We start from the raw sequence: 24,445 nt of genomic DNA on the forward strand, positions 1-24,445 counted from the left end.
GTTGTATCTTTAAAACAGAACACAAATGTCACGTCCTATTAGTGGCCAACTTTCCTCATATATTTTAGGTAGACTTTTTATACTCTGTGACAGACTCTGGGACAAATTTCTAGAAAAATAACAAGATTTGTGGGAAATCTCAGCCCCTGCTGTGATAATTTTCTCTTTTGTGTTAGAACATCAATAGTCTGTTCACATGTGATATCAGTACCTGACTACCACTAATTTTATGAGGGTTTTTTTAGCATACTATTGAGAGACACATTTAAACATGTCACCATTTACATCTGGAATTGCAGAAAAATGGCATTTTCCCCACGAGCCTTTCACAGCACTCACAACAAACATGGTGGCAAAACTTTTAATTTACTTTTAAATTACTGAGCCCCTTTGACAACAACAAAAGCCTTCCATTTGTTTTTAAAACAGAAGGGAGTGAGGACACTCAGATTAATGCAAGAAATGAGCATTGAACACAGGTCTGAACTGCCAGCAGTATCTCCTTCTATGATGAGGATGTCTACTATGCTAGAACACCATTCTCAACTCAAATTTACATGGAAATACAGTTTCCAAAGGCTGCTGATTTAGTGTTCATTCTTGTGACTGCAGAGGTGTGCTTGGGTAGCCACGAGCACTCACCTCTGAGAACTGCAACCTCCCGAAATCACTTGGTGGACTCGCAATCTTGAAGACTTTCTTGGGCATCACCCACGTTTCCAAAGTTTCCAGTTTACTGACAGCCAGGTTGGTTGCTTGGTGCCTGATCAGAAAGCCTTGGAAACGGTCAGCAAGGAAGTAAAGGTGGATTGAAACTGGATGGCCCATGGGGTAGTATCTGCAAAACAGCACATGGTCATCAGTTACACAAGAGAGACATGAAATCTCCATTTACTTGGAGCTAATGGCTTAAGAAGCATTTATACCAACTAGAAAATCCACCACTGTTCGTTAAGAGATTTCAAATGTGTGCATGACTCATTATCAAGTATTCTTAGGCTGTTCAGATTACCCCGAAACGTAAAAATATGTTACTAAGAATATAGGCTCATTAATTCCATATCCACAGCTCCAAGCTCTTTAGGAGGTCCTTCTGTGTGCTAGAGAGCTTCTCTCCCTCACCACCTCTCCTGGTACAAAGTGGTACCCAGAGACACATGCAGATTGTTAGGGTGCAGCACTGTGTGCTCAGATAAACTGTAGGATAAAGGATGCCCCAGCATTGTGCCTGTGCTCCACAGCAGGGTCAGTAGCTGTCTGGACAGGACAGCAGTGAGTGCTGTATGACCAGGCACTGACTCCTGGGCACCCTGCATTCCCATACCCCTTTCCCAAGGACAGGGCTCTGCAGGGTGGCACTGCAGTGAAGGGCACCAGGATCTCATCCCCATTTTAAGTCTCCTTATTTTAGGAAAAAAACTTCACAGTCTTTAAAGACTTCAGACTTGAGATTGCTTTTGCTGTGACTTTTTGACTCATAATAAAAAAGAAAACCCCACCACCTTGAAAAAGGGTCAACTAACTGGGCAAAACTAGTTATTGAGAGATCTGGAAGCCTTCAGTTGCAGTTGAGATTTAAAGACATTGTAGTCACAGCTTCAAATAATTAAAATGTATGGTTGATTGTCTGCTATGGCCTTAGAAACATCTGTAACAATGTTTGGCTACATATAGATGCATAAATAATTAAAAATGTGTTATTCATAGCTCAGAAATCAAATATTTTTGCTACTTTACAGAACTGATATTAACTGCAAAATAAGTTAAACCAACCAGCATCACACCTTCCCAGTAAGTCAGCTAAGCCTGACTCCTCAGGCTTGTGATCACAACTGAAGGATGAGCACTAAGGATGAACACCAAGGAGGACTTTCCGTTGCACGAGGTCAGCAACACCCAGAAGGAACTCTCTAGAGCTGGAGAAATCAACATAAAAAGACAGGGTACCAACAGAGCCTGCACTGATGGACCAAGCAAAAACACTGCAAAGCTACGCAGCCAATGCCAGCAACAATCTGACTTCTGTTCCGAGTACTAAGACCTCCTGTTTTATATGTGTGCAGCAGCAAATATTTACAATATCCTTGAAACAGTCTGAGTAAATTGCCTCTTGGCAGCGAAGAGTAAAAATGCCTAGAGATGGAAGAAATGAATTAAATCTCAATCACACATTAATGTTGCTCCCACAGAAGATGCTGACACTCCATCTCCTTTGGTACACGAGCAGTCTGGGGGGGGCACGGCTTCCCGAGGCTGTGGGCTGGCCCTGGTTAGGAAAGTGTGCAAGGCAGCTGCTCTTATCAACATCTCCTGGGCTGCTGTGGGTGGCAGCATGGGCCTGACTCCAAGGGGGATCTGAGGTGGGAGCCACATTCCTCACAGCATGAGCTGGATGCTGCATGCAGGATCAGCCAGCTTGGGCTGTGCTCAGCCCCGCAGCAAAGGGAACACTGTCGAGGTGCCCAGCACAAATCCATCCTTCCATTACTGCATTAGACATGCAAAATGACAACAGGGAAAGAGGAGAGGTATAGGTGCAAACACCCAGAAGGACAGTGCGCTATCAAAAGAGAAGAGATGTGAAACATAAACCTGAAGATCGTGTCTCTCTGATCTGAACTGGATGCTGACTCTCAGTGTCTTGAGGGGGGCTCAGGTAGGTATGAAAACGAAGCCTCTGCTCTGTATCACTGTTTGCAATTCCTCCCTGCACTGTTTCATGAGGCTCCAGCCTGCTGTAAAGGAGTTGTGCTTTATCCTGGAGACAGTTGCAGTCACAGTGCTCCTATCTATAATCTGAGCAAGCTTGAAAAGCACCTTGAGTTCCCGTGCAATGGAAAATTCCTCAGAAACAAAAGTGATAATTGATATAAATCAGCATCAGAACCCTGGCAAAAGGAGTGAGTACAAAAGTAGTTGTCAAATTATTTCTGAGCTGGTTATACATAGTCCCCATCCTCTTTGCTGGCTTCACTGTACAGAACAAATGACCCAGGACTTCCTTAGGTCTGCCCTTATTTCATATAAGGAAGGCATGCTACTACTGATTATTTCTATCTAATTGTTATTGATCTTTTATTGCTTTGCACCCGTAACCTTCACTGACAAAACTCTAATAGGAATCTTGAGCACTTATTGCCACATCTTTCTAAAGGGGACATTGCTCAGCACTTCCATGACTAATTTAGGAAGGTCAAGGCACATTTGGTTCCCTCTCGAGAACACAAGAGGGGCAATGTCCATCCATCAAAGCACATGGAGCATCTTCAGTGTTTGCTGACTTAGGCTCTATGTGTTTTCTATTAGGATAAAAAAGGGCAGGCTCCAGAAATACATTCTGAAGAAGGAATTAAGAGATGGTAAAGTAAGACATTAGAAGATGAACCCTCTCTGCTTTGAGTCTAAACAGCTGCAAATGTGTTTGCAGACAGCAAACATGTACCATGAAGAGAGCCTTTTCTGTGCAAGTCTAACTACAGGAATTCTTCCTTCAAATCCCTTTTAGACTGAATTCTTAGCCAGGCTTATAGGTAAAAAGGAATCTAAAATGTAAGGGGAATCTCCTTGTAAAGAATAAGGACTTTTTATTTGAGATAGATATATCTATATATATCTATATATAGATATATAAACACCTACATGTATTTTATGTATTTGATGCTAATAGATCTTACCAGTTGCAGTACATTTGGCAGAGAGCTGCACCAAGCAGCCAAACTGAGCCAAGCAAGCTCTCTGTACTCCATGTGTGCTCCCAGGGGAACAAACAAGCAAGGACCATTAACCTGCCTGTATTCAGATTTGTTCTGAAATCCTGTCCTCTGCTTTTAGTAAGCATAATAGAGGTGAACACGACCTCTGCTGCAATCACACGGAGGGTTTAGGAGCTGAGGCTATAATGCACTTGCTGAAATTAATCAAGGGAAACGCAGCAGTGGGGGTAGCACTGCCCAACTGGATCCTGTCAGTCTTCATCAGGCTGGAGAGGAGCTCCTTAAAAGTGCAGCAAACAGGTCACATAATGTCAACCTGGAATAGCCAAAGCTTTATTACGGACATAAATACTCCTGGAAATAAGCGCCGTGCACTTGCAGCTGCCTGGCTCCACTCGCGGCCAGCACAGCCGAGCAGAAGGAGCCCCCGCGGAGGCTGGCAGTGCTCGTGTCCCCGGGACAGCGAGGAGAGGTGGCACTGACCTGCAGCTGTTGTCCCCAGCAGCGTGGAACGAGCTCTCGGCCCTGCGCAGGCCCAGGCGGGAGAAGGAGTGGAACATGGTGAGGGCCACGTCGCTGAGGGCGCTCAGCCCGTCGGGCTCCTCGTACACGTTCTCCCAGTAGGAGCGCAGCCCCGGCGTGCCCGGCGGGTAATTCCCGTACAGGTAATAGTCCAGCTGCCCAATGATCTCCTGATTCACCACGGCTTCAAACTTGCGGGCGAAGAACGTTGGCCTGGCGGTTTGCTGTTGGGACAGGACAGGAAGAGACGCTGAGTTCCCATTTTCAGACATGACACTTTGTCCTAAGCAATGGGTTGGAGTTGAGGACATGAACTGTTTCTCTCCATGGGCAAGATGACTTAAAAGATCACCTTTGGGACCATTCATTGTTAGGAGCGATGTTAAGATTTAGCTAAAAACTACATAACTACTCAGTGAAAATCCCTTCAGACCAACAGTCAGCCCGTTCTGCCTTGCTCTGGCTCTCCAAGTGCAGGAGGGGTGGGGAATGCTCTCCAAACCCCCATGTTAGCCTGGAGACAGTGCAGCACTGGCACGTGTTATGCAGGGAGCAAAGTGTACTGGGACACTGGGGCTCAGAAGAGGCAGAACAGCTTTTTCTGTGTATGGATTCGCTGCTAGGAGGTGGTAAGAGGTCTCTGGGGGAGGTGTCATTTGTGGCTGAAGTTTCTCCACTTCTGAGTGGTCCTGCCCACATTTTTTTCTCTTCGCTTGACACAGTCTTGGGCATGTAACTGCTTTATATGCTACTCAACTACCATTAGCTTTCATAAACTCTTTGTTTTGCCTTGTTCATATTTGAGCATGGGTCCTGAGGTAGTTCAAGAGTGCCCCAGATGGTTGGAAAATTCTTTTGAGGATGCTCAGTTTTGCTCTGAGACAGTGCATACTGTGGGCTTTGTGATGTTGGCTCACTTTGTGCCTCCGTGGGAACAGCAAGCCCCAGCCTTCTGGTGCTGTGTGCTCATGTGAGGGACTCTCTCACCAGAATGTGTCAGAAGCTGCCTTTACATCTATTCTAATTTTGAACTTTCCAGCTTGGTTTACCTGATTTTTTTCTGAAATATGGCTGTGGGTTCAGCCTGGAGCAGGTAAGGTTTTGCAATCTGGCATGAGTTTTGTAAGACTTTTCATTTATTCTGTGCTGGAGAGTTCCCTGGGATTGGTGTTTAGGGCAGCAGAGTCTCTTTTAGATAATGTCTCATTTGCTCTTTTTGTGAGTGCCTGTGTCACCAACTTCAAGCGTGCCTGGTAGGCAGTGCATTACAGTAAAGATCTCTGTTTCAGAGCAGTCATCATTCCTGTGCTGTAGGGTAACACATTCCCCATCCCACACAAACATGCTTTATGCAGGGAACCCCGAGGAGCTGGAGGGATGGAATTGCAAATCTGGTGACCCTGAAACAAGCGGCTGTTCATTCTCAACAGAAGATACACAGGCTGGATAGAGCCTGGAGACATCATGCACCCTGGAGCACAGGACTCGCTCTCACGTCTGCCTTGAGGAAACGATCATAAAGGAACTGATTAAACTTTCTAAGACAGTCCTGCCAAAGCTGGGTGATCAAAACCTCATGACTAAGGCACCCAAAACCACGAGAAAAACTTTAGTATGATCGTGCTGATGAATACAATAATGAAAATGGATTTTGCCTTGTGCTATGTAAGTCTCTAGCATGCACACTAATCAACTTCTAAGCTTTTTCAAAAGATGATAAACATTGTTTAACACTGAAAGCCAGCAGTTTCGTAAAATGATGAAAGCACCTGAGCTGGAACATTGGAAGAAACCTTTTGCAATAAACTCACAAGAGTTACCAAGTAATAGTGGTACAGTCAGAGACATGTCAAGCTTCCCTCCTTGTTAGCACAGCAGATTACCAACACCAAGGAGTCCAAACAGTTGCTTTGTGACCTTACCATGCAGTGGTATGTTTCCAGGACCAAAATATAGAACTTACCTTTCATTCTCCTGAAATTAAGACCAGAACTTCCTCACATCTCTTTCTCCACCTGCCTGATGGAGTCAAAACTTCCCTTCCCTCTCCCTGCTGCAGCCATGCATTCAGCCAGCTCTCCAAACCCAGCAAAGGGGGAAGAACCTGTCTGCAGGTGTGTTCAGTTACCTGGAACCGGTGGAAGTCTGCTGGTTTGAAGTCATTGGGTGAGCAGCCACACCAGTCAACAATGTGCTTGTACTGACACTTGCAGCCGAGCTTCCTGTTCCAGTTGGTGATGCGCAGGTTGTTGTCCACCATGGAGTCACAGAACGGGCTGTTCTCCAGCACGGTGTGAAAGAAGGACTGCAACAAACACACAGCACATTTAGCTCCTCAAAATTCCATTTTTTCTTTCACTTCAGCTCATGGGCCCTAACCTAATACAAGTGACTTATTTTCATTTGAAATGACAGAATTAACAAGCTCTGTTGTTCTGCCACATATGAAACACACTCTGTGTGCCTGTATTCCACAGAGCATGGAAAAATCTCAACACTCTACAGACCCAACCAAACTGTAAGAACACACAGCTGACCAGTAAGAACTCACTCCTGCTCCAAAAATCTGGCACAGAATAATTACACTTCTACAATGACCAGTTTTGGGCACTGGCAGCCCAAAGGACTCCAGGAAAGACATCTGTGCCAGAAATACTTTTTTAAAATTTTTATTTCAGCTGTATGAGCAATTCTAAGAAATGCCCTTTATTTCCCTTCTGTAAGTTACTCCCTGGTCTAGCAGATTTAGGACTATTTTTCTGAACAGTGTGCTAATGGCATATTTCAAGTTGTATCCCAAAACCATTGTCAAAACAATACCATCACCCTGGTTACCCTGATAAAAATACAGTCTCAGACAGCTCTTCTGTGGGTGTCTATCTCCAGCACTCTGAAATGCATTTCTAGTTGAATGGCTTTGTTCTGAAACACACAGTTCACCCTAGGCACCAAAAGGACATTCTGCGTCCTGCATTTAAGTCTGAAATTTTAAGTCTGTATTTGCTGACTCATGGCAGCATGGAATTCCTATTGGGCAATCCTAATTATATCATCATAATATCAGCAATTACATAAACCATATGTAATGGGGACTGATATAGCAGGTCAACAGGTCAGTGAAGGCAGGGCCATTTTACAAAACCAGCTATGTATCTTCCAAAGAAAACCTTATAGAAAAAAGCTATGGAACATCATCAGTTTTAGCCCTGCAAGAGACATTTTCAGAGCAGTGACTTCTGTTTAACATCAGCAATAGTAAGACCTATAAATAACCAGCATAACTTTAGCATGGCTGACCCCCAAATAATCCCCCTACCCTTTTTAATGTTAAATGACAGCCCAGTGAATATGGATTTTATGCTTGAACTGTTTGGTTAAACCTATAAAGGCATCCATTCTCACTCAAGCGAGAGGGGAAAAAAAACCCTACCCAATTACCCATTGCCCTGTGTCCCTTTTTTTTCTCTAGATAATGGATGAAAAGGTTATCAGAATAGAGAGAAAAGGTGATTTTTAACAGAAATGGGATTAAAATAAGATTATACAACATGTGTGTGGAATAATAAACCTCTATCAAAAGATAACAATTGCTGTGCTCCACCACAAGCTAACCAGCCTAGATTTGCAAGATCAGTGTCATCCATCCCTCAAAATGTGCAGGAGCCAAGGCAGTTATGTGTTTAAAGGCAGCCATCAGTTCTTCCTTGGGCTGGGCTTGCTGACTGCTGCAGGCTGTGGAGCAGAGCCTGGCAAGCCAGGGGAGCAGTGTACCTGCTGGGGCAGGTGTAGCACAGGCTGCCAGCCATGGCACTGTGCTCTCCCTACAGGTAGCACACATTCCTGACACATTGCTGCACACCACAGGCAAAACCCCACACTTCTGTGCATTCCCCTTCTGCATCACTTGCAGCCAGAGAAACTCCTGAGTGATCTAAATGATTTGTGACTGTGCCTTCTAGCTGAGTTTTGAACAGAACAATAAACCTTTGTTTGCAGGGTTTATATTTTTAAAGAAAAGCACTGGATAATAGCAAGGAAAGCTACTTATGAAGACAATTCGCCATCTCTAATATCCTTCAAACGCTTTGTGCAGGAACAATTTGCAAGCAAAGGGCAGCTGGATTTTTGGTTGTTCAGTAGCAGATTAATAGGCTTAGAAATATAAAACAAAGCCACTCTTTGCAGAAAAGTCCCACAAACAAACAAAACAATAAACAACTACAAAAGATGTTCTAACCCTAAAGGGCTTACTCATCACATAAGTAAAATTTTCATTACCCACTGTGGGATGCTCCAAAGCCTACTGACATCAGGTGAAATGATTTCAGTCAGATCTTTGGGACAAGCACAAACATTGCAGGTTTGAACACAGAGAGGCAGCCTTTGCACCCACATACCTCGGCAGGAAGCAGCGTGTAAGAGTAAAACCTCTTCATCTTTGTTACCAGATCATCATTGGAAAAGGTGACATACTCTACAAACTTCCTGTTCAGGAGGAACCAGTCTGAGCCCCCATCGACTGTGATTCCCTCTGGGATCTTGCGGTCCCCCAGGCGCCACATGTGTGTGTCACACTCCAGGAAGAGCCGATCCAGCCCTTGTTTCCTGATAAATCTGAGGGAATACAAGAGGAGCCAGTAAACGTTCATTTGTATTTTGCTGTCATCGGGAGCATTATAAATAAAAAGCTACTTTCTCGAACAAAAAAGGATCAAAAAGTCACTTGTTTATATTTCTGTCCTACTCATAAGTAATGTAGAAAGATTTAATAAATGATTGATTGGTTATATGTTCAGTTACAGAGGCAAAGATCAACAGATTGCTTTTAAACATCATTTACACCTTCTGCTGCCCTAAGGCTGTGCAGGTGACAGAGTTCTGGGGCAGGAAAGGCCTAATGTTCATTAACTCTGAACAAACCACTGTGAAAGAACTGCAACATGAACAGGAACTAAACACAATCTTCTCTCTATAAATAAATTCAGCTTTTAAAAAACAGAAGACTGTACACAAAGGTAAAATAACCGATTTTCTCCTGTGCTATTATTTCATTAATTTTTCTATAGGGATATAGCCAATTAGGAAGAAATACTATTGTAGTAGTCTTTTCTGTAGAAAGAGCAAGTGTGCTCCATTTTCAAGTCTCTGAGGAACAAGGTTTTGTTATTGCTGAACCATGAATAAGAGGAGCAACTGCAGAACTGCAAAGTTATGAAAATGAATTATTTGAGACCAGTATAAGAGAAGAAAAGCTGGGAAATCAATCTGTGCTTGAAAACACTTTGGACTGGATGCCCACTCATGTTTTGAGACTGCCTGATCCAAGTTTCTGTTTGTTATTGTGTTTGGGAATGATTTCCCTGGAGGAGAAGCAGGGCAGCCATGAATTAGCACCAAGGGGGCTGAGCACCATCCATGTGAGCACTGGACACATGCCACACGTTCTGAGCAGTAACAAATGCTCACTGACCACACAGTACAGCAACCCACAGCCAGAGCCCCCAGAGCTCTCTGGGGACAGGACCTGCAGGATAACTGTGATAGCTGTGGCACCTGCGAGAGGGGCACAGCCTTCCCTTCCTGAGCCACACACAGCTGTGCCAGGGTATTTCAGGATCAGCAAGTCAAGATGACATTTTCGTGGTCCTCAAATACAGGCTACTGAAGGAAACCAAAAGAATTAAAGTTAAGGAACAACAAACACCAGAGCTTTCTGGAGTCCTGAATCTGGAAACACGAGCATTAACCCCGTAGGCCAACTCCCTGGTTCAAGTTCTGTTCTACAGCAATCAAAGAACTGAGATGCAATTATGAAATGGTGCATATTAATTTTCAAAGGACCGTAAATCACTTCAGGGTCTATGCCCTACTGATAGCTATGACTCTTTTCACAGTATGAGAAGAGCTCCTCTGTTAACACAATAGTGTTGAAAATGCATAAATGAGAGTCAAAAAAATTTTCTTTCCATGAACAAGTTTCTAATTTCATGTTCCATTATGAAGGATAATAGAAAAGTCTTGCAATTTTAATGCAGTGCTCTGGAATGTAATCTTCAAATTCAATATTTATGCAGTTATCTCCAAATCAAATATTAATGTGCCTGAAAGTTTGGTCATTTATTTATTTCTCTTCAAAACTAAATGCTCATTAGAGTTAATTATTTTAAGAAAATAACAGAACTTTATCGACTATATTTAAATAGGGACATAAAGTTCTTTTCCATTAATTAATTTCTTTCAACTGCCATCTCTACCAATTTATCACCCTTTGCTCTCCTTTTCAAATAGAAGGTTCTTTGACTGCAATAGAAATCCTCAAACAAAAAAAAAAAAAAAGAAACCAAACCCTAGCTATTTCAAAAGCTGCTCTATGTAGAAACTGCCTCAGCCTGTATGCCATGATACAGCTCCCAGCTCCCTGGTACTGTAACAACTTCAGCCTTATTGTCTGAACTTGGCAGCAGAGGAGCATGACCCCACTCAAGATGAGAAGGTCCCAGCAAATCCTGACTCACAGCTTCATGTTTCCAAAAGATTTGACAGGCTCCTTTTTTATCTATATGTGCACAGTTCTGTGGGGTTTTTTAGAGCTAATGTCTTGGAAAAGCAAATCTCTGGATATGGAGTGAAATAAGCCAATTCCTGAAAGTACAACAAAGTTTTCGCATACAACTGGGTTAATAGAAGAAACTAAATGTACTTTCCAAACACTCACCCTCCAGCAAGGCAGCAGAGCCCAGCTGAAGAGCTGCAATGCCTTTAGAGATCTCCAGAGAAATGACCCTTTTGCTTGTGCTTCTTGAAACCCTCCTAGAAACATCACACCAGGTTTCAGATATATTACAGCTGAACAGAGAGCAGGTGTTTTTTCCGAAGGATCACCCTTACTGAGTCTCTTCACACACAGTCACTACACCTCAGTGGAATAAGGCATTTGCAAAGCAAATAAATTCTGTGGCCTATGAAGCAATAATTTATACAAGGGGCTGTGAAGACACATCTCTCCACTGGGTGATTGCTTGCTGTTCATTTATGTTCCTTGGGAGCCAAGGGGACCAAGTGTATTTCAGATCTGCTGGAAGCTAAATAGGAGGGGCTGCTGGCACAGAGAGCTGAACTGCAACCAAAGTGGAAAAGGTGGATGAGACTCCCTTTTTTCCCCTCCAGGCACTCTTCTAGGATGACTGATGCTCCCAGCTACTCCAGCAATAGAGATTTTGGCACTCAGGCAGGCAAGAACTTACTCTAAGCATCTTGAATAGTGCCTGAGGGAAAGGGCATTTGTATGCCACATAGGCCTTTTGAAGAAATGAAAAACTCTTGAACACTACAAATAGTTCATAAAGATTCTTGACTAGCCATCCAAGAAGGATTGCAGCCACCTCCGAAAAGAAAGGAAGATGGAGGGCAAAAGCATGACCCTACTGATTTGTTTCTAGTCTCATTCTGTATTTCATTAGTTTCTGGTTATGCTCAAGGGAATACCAAAATAGTAAATTCTATAAAGCCAGGCCAAGCTTCAGAAAGAGCAATGAAATGCAAAAAAGGAGTGGTTTTCCCCCTTGCCTTTCTCTCTTGGGTCTCACAAAATAGCTTGCAGATAACCCCCAAATTAAAAGTAGGGGGGAAAAAAGGCTTAATAATATCATTTCCTTAATCTTAGACAGTGTGGAAAAATTCAGGTGCTTTCTGTCACTCTGAACATCAGGTAAGACTGGCACACCTCTGCCAGCCACAGATGCACGGGCCAGGACAATGGCACCCCACTGAACCAAGGTATGATTGGCCAAATAAAACAGAGATTACCATCATCTGAAGACAACTGGCTTTCTCCTAATCTAAAAAAAACAACAGACAGAAAATAACAATGATAGGAAGAGTCAACCAGGAGAAAATAGAATTAAAATAAGGCTAGGGTTGAGAAAAAACTGCCATTTTGCCTTATTTCATAGAACATTCCATCTAAGACATCTTATGCTTCCCCTTAACAATTCTGATTCTTCCCAAAGAGCCTTCAGTTTTGAGGGCCTGAGATTACACTCAAAAGTAAGCAGGACACAGAGGATATTAAGAAGGTGTGCTGGCACCTGAGCCCAGCAATTTCTGACACACATGAAAGGTGCCACTGTGCCCTGTGTGTGGATGCAGCCTCACAGTTCACATGGTTCCAGAGTTATTTTTATACTTTGCTAAAAAAGCCCCTAGTGCCTGCAGCACGTGGTCTGTCACTGAGTATAGATGTCAGTCCAGACAGCTCATGATTACAATCCAGCTCAGGGAATTCCTTTCACTTTGTAGTTTATTTAAATACCTACAAATGCATTTCACACAAGATTCTAGAACGGTATAACACATAAAGGATTTGTAACTTGTGTAGCACATACTCCTACAACATGAGTATAAACACAGCTCAGTTCCTATGGTATGTTCTAACTGCTAATAAACATTGTCCCACAGTTACTTAATATCAGCAAAACCATCACAATCAAATATCCTTCTTTTGGATAGTTTCCTCCAAGGGCCAGTGCAAAACACAGTGACTTGAGAGACCCCTGCTCCTGAATGCTCTACTTACACCTTATGTAAGTCAGAGAGTTTGCTATTTTCTGTTTCCTGACGTTTATGAATGAACAAAACTTCCTAAAGCATTGGAGGCTATCAGATTGCTAAATGCCATTTACCAGTACTCTATCACTAAAATGCTTTTCCTGGAAAGAATGTATTTGTTAAGGTGAAAAGGTTTCTTCCTAAATGTTTCCTGTTTCTGGCCTATCACCTAGAAAGCTTCCCATTAACATTTCACTGTTAATCAGGTGCATCTGCCCAGGATGTCATCATCACTACTCAGGATTTAAGAATAAAAGCTATGAATAAAAGTTTGTCTTGGTTTGCAAAGATGGATGTAACCAAAAGTATGTATTCTACCACCATCTGTTGAAACCAGGTGGGGCAGTGCTCTTTACCTTTTCCATGACCCATCCTCTCTCCAGGGAAGTATCCTCTGTTAATGGGCCATTGAGTCCCACTGCATGACTGATAAAATTCCATCATCCCATTGGGAGATGCTCCACCCAGGGGGATAGCCAAACTTCTCCTGCCTAGATAAAATCTGAATCTGGAACATCAGAGCAGCCTTTTCCCACTGGATTCCATAGGAAAACCAGACCCTTCTACATCATCACTGGACCTTCAGAGGAAACTGCACCTTCTGTAGGAGCACTGCTCCAACAGAACCACATCTGTCACTGCAGCTGGGCTGCAGCCACCATTTAATGGGACTGCTGCCAACACCCTGACTGATGGGATGTCAGGATTCTGACAGTATTCTGGCTCTGTCAGTGTTTTTTTGTACAATCGCTTTTTATTTTAATTTTCCTATTAAGCTATAGTTTGTTTGTTTTTATATTTGCACATACTAGCAAAGAACTGTTATTCCTATTCCCATTCCCACATCTTTACCTAAAAGCCCCTTAATTTCAAAATTATCGTAATTCAGAAGGAGAGGGTTTACATCTACCATGTCAAAGGAGGCTCCTGCCTTCCTTAGCAGACATCTGTCTTTCAAACCAAGACAAAGTTACAAAACTCCAGCAAAACAATTCTTCACGAGTCAAAAGCCAATGTCAAAGCGAGAATCTACAGTGCCAGGAGCTCCACTAGCATCATGTCCATGTTTTCCTGAGCATATGTGAACAAGCTCTGCATGCGTTGACTTTATCTGCTCCTCTTAACTGTCTTCAGATGAAAATTTGAGGAAGAAAGTCCATTGCAGTGAAAAAGTCAAGTAAATGTTTTTATAGATGAGCAATGTGAGAGTCACTTGCCAGCAGTGTTTGCACAGCCACCCTGGAAACACCAGAGTCAATCAGTTGTGAAGCACAAAACAGTAATTTGGAGTTTAGGTGACCAACTAGAAAGCACTGAATAGTAATTTGACAATCTTGAGCGTAGCAGTTGCAAGTAGTAACTTGTGAGCAATCTCTAGGCTACCACACATCTCCATAAATCAGGCACTGAAAAATTCTTTATAATTAGCATATTAATAAATCCAAACCCTGTGCAGAGCAGAATCATTCCCTGTCTGCTCAGGGTGGAAATCCTGGCCTCCACTGAGCATGCTGAGTCCAGCTGACCCTGATTTCATTCCATTTCCATGAGCAACTCTCGTCTACCAAGGGTTAAACAATATTTACAACATCTGAAATGATTAACAACTGGCTATTTAAACACCATGTCTATATGGTACCAGATACTCATCTGTTTTTCTAAGGAGAGGATGTTGCACTATGTTTCCTGAGACCTCTTCCTGTCATGCTGAAAGCCTCCAAGGCTGACCCCCCACTCCCAAAAAGGAGTTGATGCTTGAAAAGGGGAACAGTGTCAAACAGAAATAGAACCTACTTAGTCTGTCAAGATGAGGAAGATTTGTACCTAGTACGACAGCATTGTGTGGAAAGCACAGAACAAACAATTCCTGCTGTTTCAAAAGGCCTTGAAAATAACTCTCAGTACAGACAGAAATGATGGAAGAAAAGAGAAAGGATAATTGTAACTTGCTTTTCAATGTGCTTTTACTATGGCATCCTAAATGCAATTGCTATTAGGTCAAAAATGTTACGAGAGCAAAATTCTTATCTTCTATTAATTCCCTTACTCAGAAGAAAATGTTTAAGCACATTAGAATCTCGACAATCCCCCAAAGCTTTAATGCCAATGCTGAAACAAACATCAACAATATCACAAATAATTTCTCTCTTGACTGAATTTGGTCTAGGAAGATTTGGCTGATTTCAGGAGCAAAAGCCAAAGCCATAAATAAGCACACAATTTGAAATGTTTTTAGCAGTTTTTGCCACTGTGCTAAACACTCAGGAGTTACCAAGGAACACAGGGAAATCTTACTTTTAAATGTGATTAATGTTTGTCACCTGTATCTCTGCATGTCCCACAGTGGGTGTGCAGGAGGGATGATCACACCCTGCCCTGGGAGATCAGTGTCCCTGGGAGGACAGGGATGGGCTTCAGAGCACAAAATCCAAGTGACACAGCCACCAGAAGTAAGACAGAGCTGAGAGATGCAGTTTGTGATGTTTGCTCCTGGAGTTTCTGTGGCAGGAGCTGAACTGCAAGTCATGGGAACAAGCAGCTCAGCTAGAAGGATTTTTTGACAGTCCATGTTACCACAAGGACCATGTTGTTTTCAAAGTATGTTAAAAACTTCTGTGTGCAATTAAACCTGGGGCAGAGTGCTGCTGCCACACACGCTGGGCAATAGAAAGTTTAGATCATTTACAGTGCAGCAAAAATGGTACAGTAATTTGAATATCTCTTTCAAGATACAACTTCACCTTGAAATACTATGTTCAATGTGTCCCTTCTCAATCAGTGGTATTTTTATGGAAGCCAAGCAGCCATGGCACTTAGGGTATTCCACATGAGATGCTGTTGAAAGCTGATGAACACACACATTTCATCTGCTCATTATTCCATCTCTATATGGACACGATGAGACTTTTCAAGCTTACAATAGGTACCTCATATGTTATACAATTAGTTTCTGCTTCTTACATTTGCAACCTTCCCATAACACCCATTTAATGCTTCAGTCCTAGCACATCTTTGCATTCTATTTAGAAGAAATTTCTCATGATTCTTTCTTCTTCTCCACCTTTTCCTACACATTAACTTTTCACTGGTTTAGAAAATCTTTTATTTCTACTTTCTCTCTTTCAAAGGAGAAGTTTACTTTTCAGAGAAAGCCTTAAAAAGCCTTAATATTTCTCCATATTTTAATGTTGCAGGTCAGGGAGCAAAATGAAAAAACCCTCTAAAATTCTTTAGTTGAAGGAAACTTGCAAAGTCTATTTTTTGCAGTAATGACTCCACTAGGAATTGCCTTGCTCTACTAGCAATTCCATGCATTTCCTTGTAAGCATAAAGCTCGAGAGAGACTTTCAAAGACCTTCCTGTGGGTTTCTTTCCCCTACTCTTCACTTACTTCACAGTATTTTTTAAGCAATACTGAAACAGCTTTTAGAAGGTTAAAAATGAAATGGCTGCTTCTCACACTCAGGGAGACCACAACTCAAGGGATCCTGTCCCTTTTATACTAAATAAGAATTGCAAAGGATAGTATGCAGAGATGTTGCATGAACTCACCACAGACAGACTCAATGACATGAAACCTGACGTTTTGCCATCTGCTTGTCTCCAATAAATGTCTTCTCTAGAAGGTTTCTTGTCTCCTCACTTCCTTTCTGGTGACAGAGGGCAAGTGTGAGTCCCTTCTATAAAGGTTTTCAAGCTACCAGATCAGGCCACTGACCTGTGGTTACACCAGGGCCAACAGCATCTATGAAGCTTAAAATTATGTTTCCTGTCATAGCCATTCTACAAAATGCCTCAGGACCTCAGATGACAGGGCTGTTTACATGGCTGCAAATGAATTGTGTTGCTCAGTGCTCTTAGATAGCAACAAGAGTCCTGATTATTTTACCAGTCAATTTTTACCTCCTTCCTAATTCTGTCCTTGCCCCATAATGTATAGCTACTTCAAACCTTCTCACTTAAAGCCCCTTCCTGAGCCAGCAGATGATCTTGCCTGTACACTCTAAGAACAAAGAACATCCTGCTCAGTCCCATGTCAATATGGCTGCTTTTGTTTCTCTTTGCATTGACAGCTTAGAGCACTGTTTTCCAAAACTGAGCAGAAATAAAAGCCCTACAAGGAGGCGAATTGTCAAGCTGAAGCCATAAAGGCTTTATGGCTCCCCTAATGCTTAGCATAAAGCACTAAGAACATTTGAAAGTTAGCTGTAATGTCTAAATTTTTAAAGTGCAGTCTCTTTTCAGAGAAGATGCATGTTGCTATTTCAGTCACTACACTTCTCATGCAACTGTTGGACTGAACTACTTCCAAAAAATACTACAGCAAAAAATAGATCTTAGTCCATGTGCTCCAGAATACTCAAGTGTTCTAAAAAATTTAGCAAAAAAAGTATGAGGCTGAGGGTAATTTGTGCCAAAGGAACAAATATGTTATATTATCAGCAGCGTAAGTGCTGTTAGGACATCAGCAACAGCATGGTCCAACAGCAGCAATAATTACTCAATTTTTTCCCCTAGCATTTGGGTACTTACTGGGCAATTCATCAGTGCAGTACACAACAGTGTTTGCTGTGTGATCCATTCTCCTAAGTGGTCACCAGACCCCCATCAGCCCCATGTACAGCACACCAACAAACAGCTTGTGCCACTGAGGAAAAAAGCACGTCTGAAATGCAGTGAAACAGATGTAGGACAGCAGGGGAGATTTTGGGAACATGCTCCAGTCCTTCAGTAGCTAAGGTTTCTCCAGCCTCTGAGAACTGGGATGGGATTGTGATGCTCCTTGGTATAGTTCACTAACACCTCTAAAATTATCTGGAACCCAGAAACCAGAAAGGGAACAACACAGCTGCGAGTAGTAATGAGGAAAAAAAAAATCAGCACAATAATATGGACACATACCAAAATTTTAAGGGCTTTTTCTTTAGCTGTTTGTGTTTTGCCTATGAGCTCAAGATTCCTTGAAGATCTAACAGCATCCAGCCTTCTCAGCATGTTTACACTGTTTCCTAAATGACTGCTGTGGAGAGGTTTCTATACAAACCCCCCCTTTTTCCCGCCTGTCATTGAGGATGCCACATTTGACTGTTTTTATGTTTTATAATACATCGACAGGTGCTGCTCCTGCCAAAAAAGAAAAAAATCTTCTGTGTATTCCAAACAGAATAGCTTATACAACTACCAGAGTGTTCACACGCTTTTAATTGTCTAAGAAACTGAAAAGAAGAGGAAATGTGTTGCCCACTAAGCACTATGTAACGACTCCAGCCACTGTGTGCAATTTCATTTCATCCATCCACCTCTGTCAGGAAATAATGCTTCTCCAGCTGAGTGAAGGAGCCATTTTCATAACCATTCTCTTTGCTAAAGCCACTAAAGGAAAATCAGAACTATGCACTTTTTCATGACTTTGGCCTAACTAAAAGAAGACTTAACTCCGAAAGGAAACGTGGTTTCTCTCCTTATTTGGCAGTAATACATGTACTGATTGTGAACATGGCTTGAATACAAAGTACACTGTAATTGAGCTGTACAAGCATTTCAGGTTTAAGATGGCACTTCTGATCTTTCTCTGTTGTATGATCCAAAGACTATGATGACTTAAAATTAAGAGTTTTCAGTTGTTTACAAGGCAGACTTAGCCAAAAAGCTTATTGATTAGGTGCTATTATTCATCCACAAATTAAAATTAGAAGTATCAGCAAGGTTTATACGCTGCTTTCAATTATGTTTAGGTGCTGTGCTCCATATTATTAGTTCACATGTTTTGAGAAAAACACCTTGGACTAGCTAAATCATTATTGTACATGGGGCAGCAGCCAGTACAGTCCAGTGTCCTCTCCCTTATTATGGCTTCAATTAGTTGTTTTAAACAAAAAATTCTGTTCCAGTGTGTTTTGAGATAGGATATCCAAAGTGAGTTTTCTTCTATTGCCCAATAACATGGACACTGGCCTGTGTTCTGAAACCTGTCTTTCTTTTTCTTTTTCCTTAACTTTTTGCTGCCAATGCTTGAGGCTGTTGCTTATCTTCCAGACCTTACTAAGCTCTTGGCCACACCATTCTCTTCATGGGGTATTTCTTTTCCCCTGGGCTGTGACAGGACAAAGCAAAGAGCAAAATTTAAAAACTGGGAAAATTAATGGGAGAAAACCCCATCCCTTACTCTTACAATGAGCAAGTCACTGAGTTTGGCTGTTGAAATTCCCCAGGCAAAGGTCACAAGAGGTTGGGAGAATACTGTAAAGCAGCACCACTACACACCCTTCTGCTCCTTGGGGGCACTGTCTGTAGGACATGGACACAGGGTGACAGCCTAGGTGGGCCTTTGCTCTTGGCTCACCTGCCTGAGCTTGTAGGATGTATTTCAGCTCCGAGGACTTCACCATTCTAACTACAGGGATAAACCTCACTGCTGTGAGCACAGCTTACACACCTGGGGACTCAGTGAGAATCAGGTGGGAATTGTGTGTCAGATGGGGAGAGCAGAGGGTACTAAACATGAAATATCAGGCTAGAAATCTTCACTTTTTAAGATATTTCTCTCTCAACAGGTGGCTGTACAGTTGTAAATTCACCCACAATACAAACAGGGAATAACTACTTTTTGATCAGCTTTTGGAAACAATGGAATAAATTTTTACCCAGCACCAGCATTATCAGAGGCATTTGCAGCTGCTGGCTTGAGTGTTTCTACAGCTGCCTGGGCTGCAGGAGGAGGGAAGCCACTCTACCTCCCTGATAGAAAATTTGGGGACATGCCAAGGGGTAATGTGAAAGGACCCATTCATCCAGTGGTCAGTAGTGGGAGCACTTGTGGGACTCAGGGATTAGGCAACCAATGCAGACAGGGATGGCAAATCTGCACTCATGTCCCAAATCATGTTCCCTGATGCACAGGGAATTTATGGTGGAAATACAGGGAAAAAAATAAAACAACAAAAAACACGGTGACATGTTGAAATCAGCTAAAAGGTATTTAGTTATTCATACAAAGAGAACCATTGAACTACTAAATGTTCCTGTGATGGAAGGACAAGTGCCACATTAGCTCATTTCATTATTAAATTAATATCAGCTCAGTGTGTTTAACTGATCTAAATTGCTCTGATCCAGCTGAAGTTGGCATGTTTGAACCAGCCTGATGTTGGTGTGTCACAATCCATTAGTTATTTTCCTTAGCCAGCTCAGGGAATTTGAGAAGACTCAGGAGCACCAGAGGAGCAAGGAGGCAAGAGACCGACTGCTTTTCCCTGGCTCTTTCTCTCTTCTTTTCCACACTAACTCTGCTGTCGATCACTATTGCAGCTAGAGCTGAGTCTGCCAATCACTCTGACACTTTGCATTTCCCAAACCAGGCACTCTCCTGTGAAAACTATTGACTTGGCTTTAAATATTACTCCTCACAGGATTATTTTTTTACTACCTGCTATAGAATTTGTGCACACACAAGATGAATGCTCGTGAGGACTTAATTTAAACAGGAACATGACAGAATTGATAAATCTGGTGACAAGAGTAAGACAGAGAAAAGAGAGAGAGACTTGTGAGTTATTCTGTCTGCCTGCTGTGCTGAACACACGACTCAGTGTGTCACATTCTCTGGGTACACTTGACATTTTACAGAATAAAGGGAAGACCTGGTGACCCAAGCAGAATAAAACAATATTTTTAGATGCAAAGCCACTGGGACTCAGTAGATGGGCTGCTGGAAGTGCAGCAGGATTGCTGTTATGGAACAAAACCAGAAAAAAAGAGGAACAGCAAAACCATGAATAAATAGGAAAACAGGACCACTGTAGTCAGATGGGAAACTTCTTTCATCTGCTAAAGCCTCTGGAAGATGGTGTTTGGTCACTGCTGCTCCCTCAAATCACAATGGCAAGTTTAAGCACTCCTGATGAGTGGTGAGAAACACAGCACATTCTCTTCTCCCCGACACCTGTGCAGGGTGGAAGAAGATGGACCTCCAAGGACCTCCAAACTTTAGCAGACTGTGGTAAGCTCCAGCCACCATCCTCACTCTTACTGGCATTGCAGGCTACTACAGGCTCCCACAGCCAGGGCTCTGCCCATGCCAGGCTGTGCTGCAGAGCTCAGCTGAGCCAGGTCTTTCTCCCCAGCATCCTTGGGGCCACCTGGGCAGTGCTGGTGTGTGAGACAATTGCCACTTGCTCACAAAACATCCATCTGTGCCAAATCCACAGGGGGATGCAACATCAGTCTGCTCAGTGCCTCTCTCCCTACAAAAGCATCTCTGAATCTGGGAAGGAGTCACTCTGGGCCAAGAAACAACCATCCTCAGAAAAGGGTTTCCTCTTCATTCACTTCTCTTTCCTGGACTAGGGATTTCTTCAATCAGGTGATGCTGGAAAACCATCACCATACAATAATTCTCAGTGCTTTGGTTAAAATAAGGTGAGGAAAGGGCCAGCTCACCTTGCGTTGTCCCTCCCGTGTGATTTCAAGAAGTTCATGTCACGGTATCTGGACAGGAATGCCACGAGCTGATCGTTCGTCCTGGGAGAGAAAGAACAAAAGGTGCACAAATTACACTGTGAAAACCACTGTGTCCAGAGCAATTTATACATTTAATGTTCTCATTTGGGGACCATTCTCAAGGAGGTGGTTCCAAAAAAATACTTCCATCCTGCTGCTGAACTTCAATGACCCCCTCTGCTCAGGAAAGCATACTTGGAAGGAAGCACAGCTTTATTACACCTTAACAAATTTCTTATCAACCCTTGGCAGGTATTTTAAGCACTACAAGAGAGTATGTATGAAGTCACTCACTCAACACTTTTAAAGTATGAAAATCCAGCTGCAAGATGACTGCATTGGTAGTTCCATTTTACATGCTTTGATAGATATTTCCTAGGGAATTTGATTCAGTATCTATTGGCATTTTATTTGTTTCTACTGTGTAATAGAGAACAGACCAAAGTTGAAATGCATAATGCAAGAGAATTTTGATGTCAAAAAGGCAATATAATCAACAGGAACAAAAGAATTTAGAAAGTTAATTCCAATTAGTATGACAGGCAATCTGACATCAGCACTTTCAAAATTTCAGCTGCTATGTCCAAGAATGTAGTTACACTTGACAGCTTTTGTGGTCTGCTATTTCTTTAACAATGGAGCAAAAATGTTCTCTATTTATCTAGGTCAGCATATTTAGGAAAACTGAATAAATCACATTAAAAAGATCTTAATCTCCTGAATTGCACTCAAACCCACAACCTTATGGATACAATACCATTTAAGCAATGATCTGTAATGAAGTTGGTGGCAGAAAGACTCAAGATAAAAGAGCTGTCAATAGTACTGTATTTTGAAAACATTTCATTATTATAAGCCACAGAAAACCAAGTTAAACCTGAATGTGTTTAACTCTACAAAACGTGTTTAACTTCTGGGGTCAGGCTGCAAGAACCTGGAAATATTAACAGTCAAGTAAACTATTTCCATAATCTCATTAATTTTATCTAGACCAAATGAGTGTCTGTCAGTCAAGCATCCTGACAGACAGGGCCTGAAACCCTCCTCCTTTACTCCCTCGTGTGAGCTGCAATACCTCCCAGGGTCAGACTCTGCATCTCAATTTGGCAAACTCAGAAACTGCTTTCTGTATTGTAAGCTGTGCAGATTTTCACATTTGCTGCTCCAGTGACTCTCCATCTTACTGGGATGAATAGGCATTTAGTGAATTTACTTAGCAATACTTCCACATGAAATCGTTTCAATGGCTGACATCTTTGGGAGAGTTTCTAGGCAAAAGCTGGCTTGAAAAGATGATCTTTAGAAATATAATCAAGTTTGGAAGTGCTTGAGCTCAAATTTCCTTACAGGATAAAAATCAAATCAACCAAAGTAACAATCCACACCACTCAATAAAATATCATCCCTTCTAGATTGCTCAACAACCTGTATTTTGCTGTTCAGCAGTACTCTACCAAGTGTTTCAGGACTTGGGGCTGTCATACAAACTTTTCATTGCTTCTCAGTTTTTAGGTAATTCTTATAAATGTCCAAATGATGCTTAGCTCTCAAAGTAATCAGTAATTGACATTTTCCCTCTTCTTGAAAGCACTGGTGGTATCTTGGTCCTACTGTGAATATTTTTAATTTTTTGTTTTAAAGAACTCATACAGAGGTTTACTCCTTGTCAATATGCTTCTTTTCATGTGCTGACAACATGGAACTAAAACATCATAGTTCCATTTGGTAAAACTTTCTAAAGTTAATTGACATTCAGATTTATGCAGTCAACCAATTCTATGCTCAGCATGGCAGTACACTGAATTTCTATTAAGCTTTCATTCAAAGTACTCCTTCTGGCCCCAACAGCATGAGGATACTGCATATCACCTCTGACTTACTCCACCAGAAGACATTAAGGAAAAAATCAAAGGTCTTGAACACACACATGTTAATGCATTTGTTAAAATCCTCCTCATCTTTCAGAAAACTTAGCCTTCAAGGGTAGATTTCCTAAATACCTCTGGCACACATTGCTGCCACACTTCTTCAGTACAGCAGCAGCAGAGTCTCTGCCATGGCAGTGCCTCTGGCACTCCTTTGGACAAAGACTGGAGATATGGGCCCACTTTTTCTCTGAGGCAATCAAAAGCTGAGATTTTCAGCTGAAGACATCACTGGGAGCAATAGCAACTCCACACTGCCAAATTAAATTCTGCTGTAGCTCCACAAATTTCAGAGATAACTCACTGAGCATAAATTTGGCACAAAATCTTTTACTAACTATCATGGTAAAACAGAAAGTAACAAGTGCCTTCCTAAGAAGGAAATAAAGTCATGGGGAGAGGGAGGGCAGTTCATGCTACTGATTAAAAATACACTAATATTACATACCACATTCCTATCAGTTTCCTCAGTGTGTAACACAGCATGAATACAGATTGAGGAAAAAGTCCTTCTGCAGTTGGTGCCTGAGGCTGGACCTGATGGATGCATCCACACAGCTCCCACTTCTATTTCCTTTTGCTATTAAACTCACTTGGAGGGCAAGGCACCAGGGAGAAGGATTAGTCAGCTGGTTACCTGTATCATTAGCAGGGAGGAGGATGGTGTGAGTGTAGAGAGACTGAGAGAAATAGGCATTTTCAGGTGTGCAGCACACAGGGAGAAATGCAAACCTAATTCTCCAGTAAACTCCAAGAGTGGAGAAAGCTTGTGTGTGGGGGAGGGCTGCCAGGAGAAGATGACAAGTAAAGAAGAGGGATGGGAAACAAGGCATATTTGAGTTCACTGATGCAGATTTGATGTTCAACAAGGACAGGTCTGCCAGCTGGCATGGGGGTGCCCATCTTCCCCAGACCCTTGTTCAGGTCACCTCAGTAAGGGGTCCTACAGCTCCCCTCCTGCAGCAGGGGTGGGCAGGAGTGGCAGGGGCACTGTGCCCACCTGCTCAGATGCCACTCAGCAAAGCTCAGCCAAGCCCCCGCAGGGCTGGGCTCAAGGATGGCAGCACTCGGCTGGGCAGGCACCGGGGCTCCGGAGGCTGCAAAAGTGACTCAACCCATGGCACTGCTCAGCTGAGGATGTGGCTGAGCCCCTGGGCTGGGACCCTGCTTGGGGTTAGG

General features: G+C 42.5%; 1 protein-coding gene across 1 annotated transcript in view; it reads right to left on the reverse strand.

Annotated features, from left to right (window-relative positions):
- Positions 1-24,445, reverse strand: part of XYLT1 (xylosyltransferase 1) — a 172,531-nt gene that overhangs the window by 13,385 nt on the left and 134,701 nt on the right. The window contains exons 5-9 of the mRNA XM_062503383.1: positions 21,282-21,362; positions 8,633-8,849; positions 6,364-6,540; positions 4,197-4,459; positions 643-838 (exon numbers count right to left, since the gene is read on the reverse strand). Coding sequence (XP_062359367.1) covers positions 643-838; positions 4,197-4,459; positions 6,364-6,540; positions 8,633-8,849; positions 21,282-21,362 — 934 coding nt within the window. The remainder of the gene's footprint in view (positions 1-642; positions 839-4,196; positions 4,460-6,363; positions 6,541-8,632; positions 8,850-21,281; positions 21,363-24,445) is intronic.

Source organism: Cinclus cinclus, chromosome 16 (assembly GCF_963662255.1).
Source record: "Cinclus cinclus chromosome 16, bCinCin1.1, whole genome shotgun sequence".
Taxonomy (NCBI): Eukaryota; Metazoa; Chordata; class Aves; order Passeriformes; family Cinclidae; genus Cinclus; species Cinclus cinclus.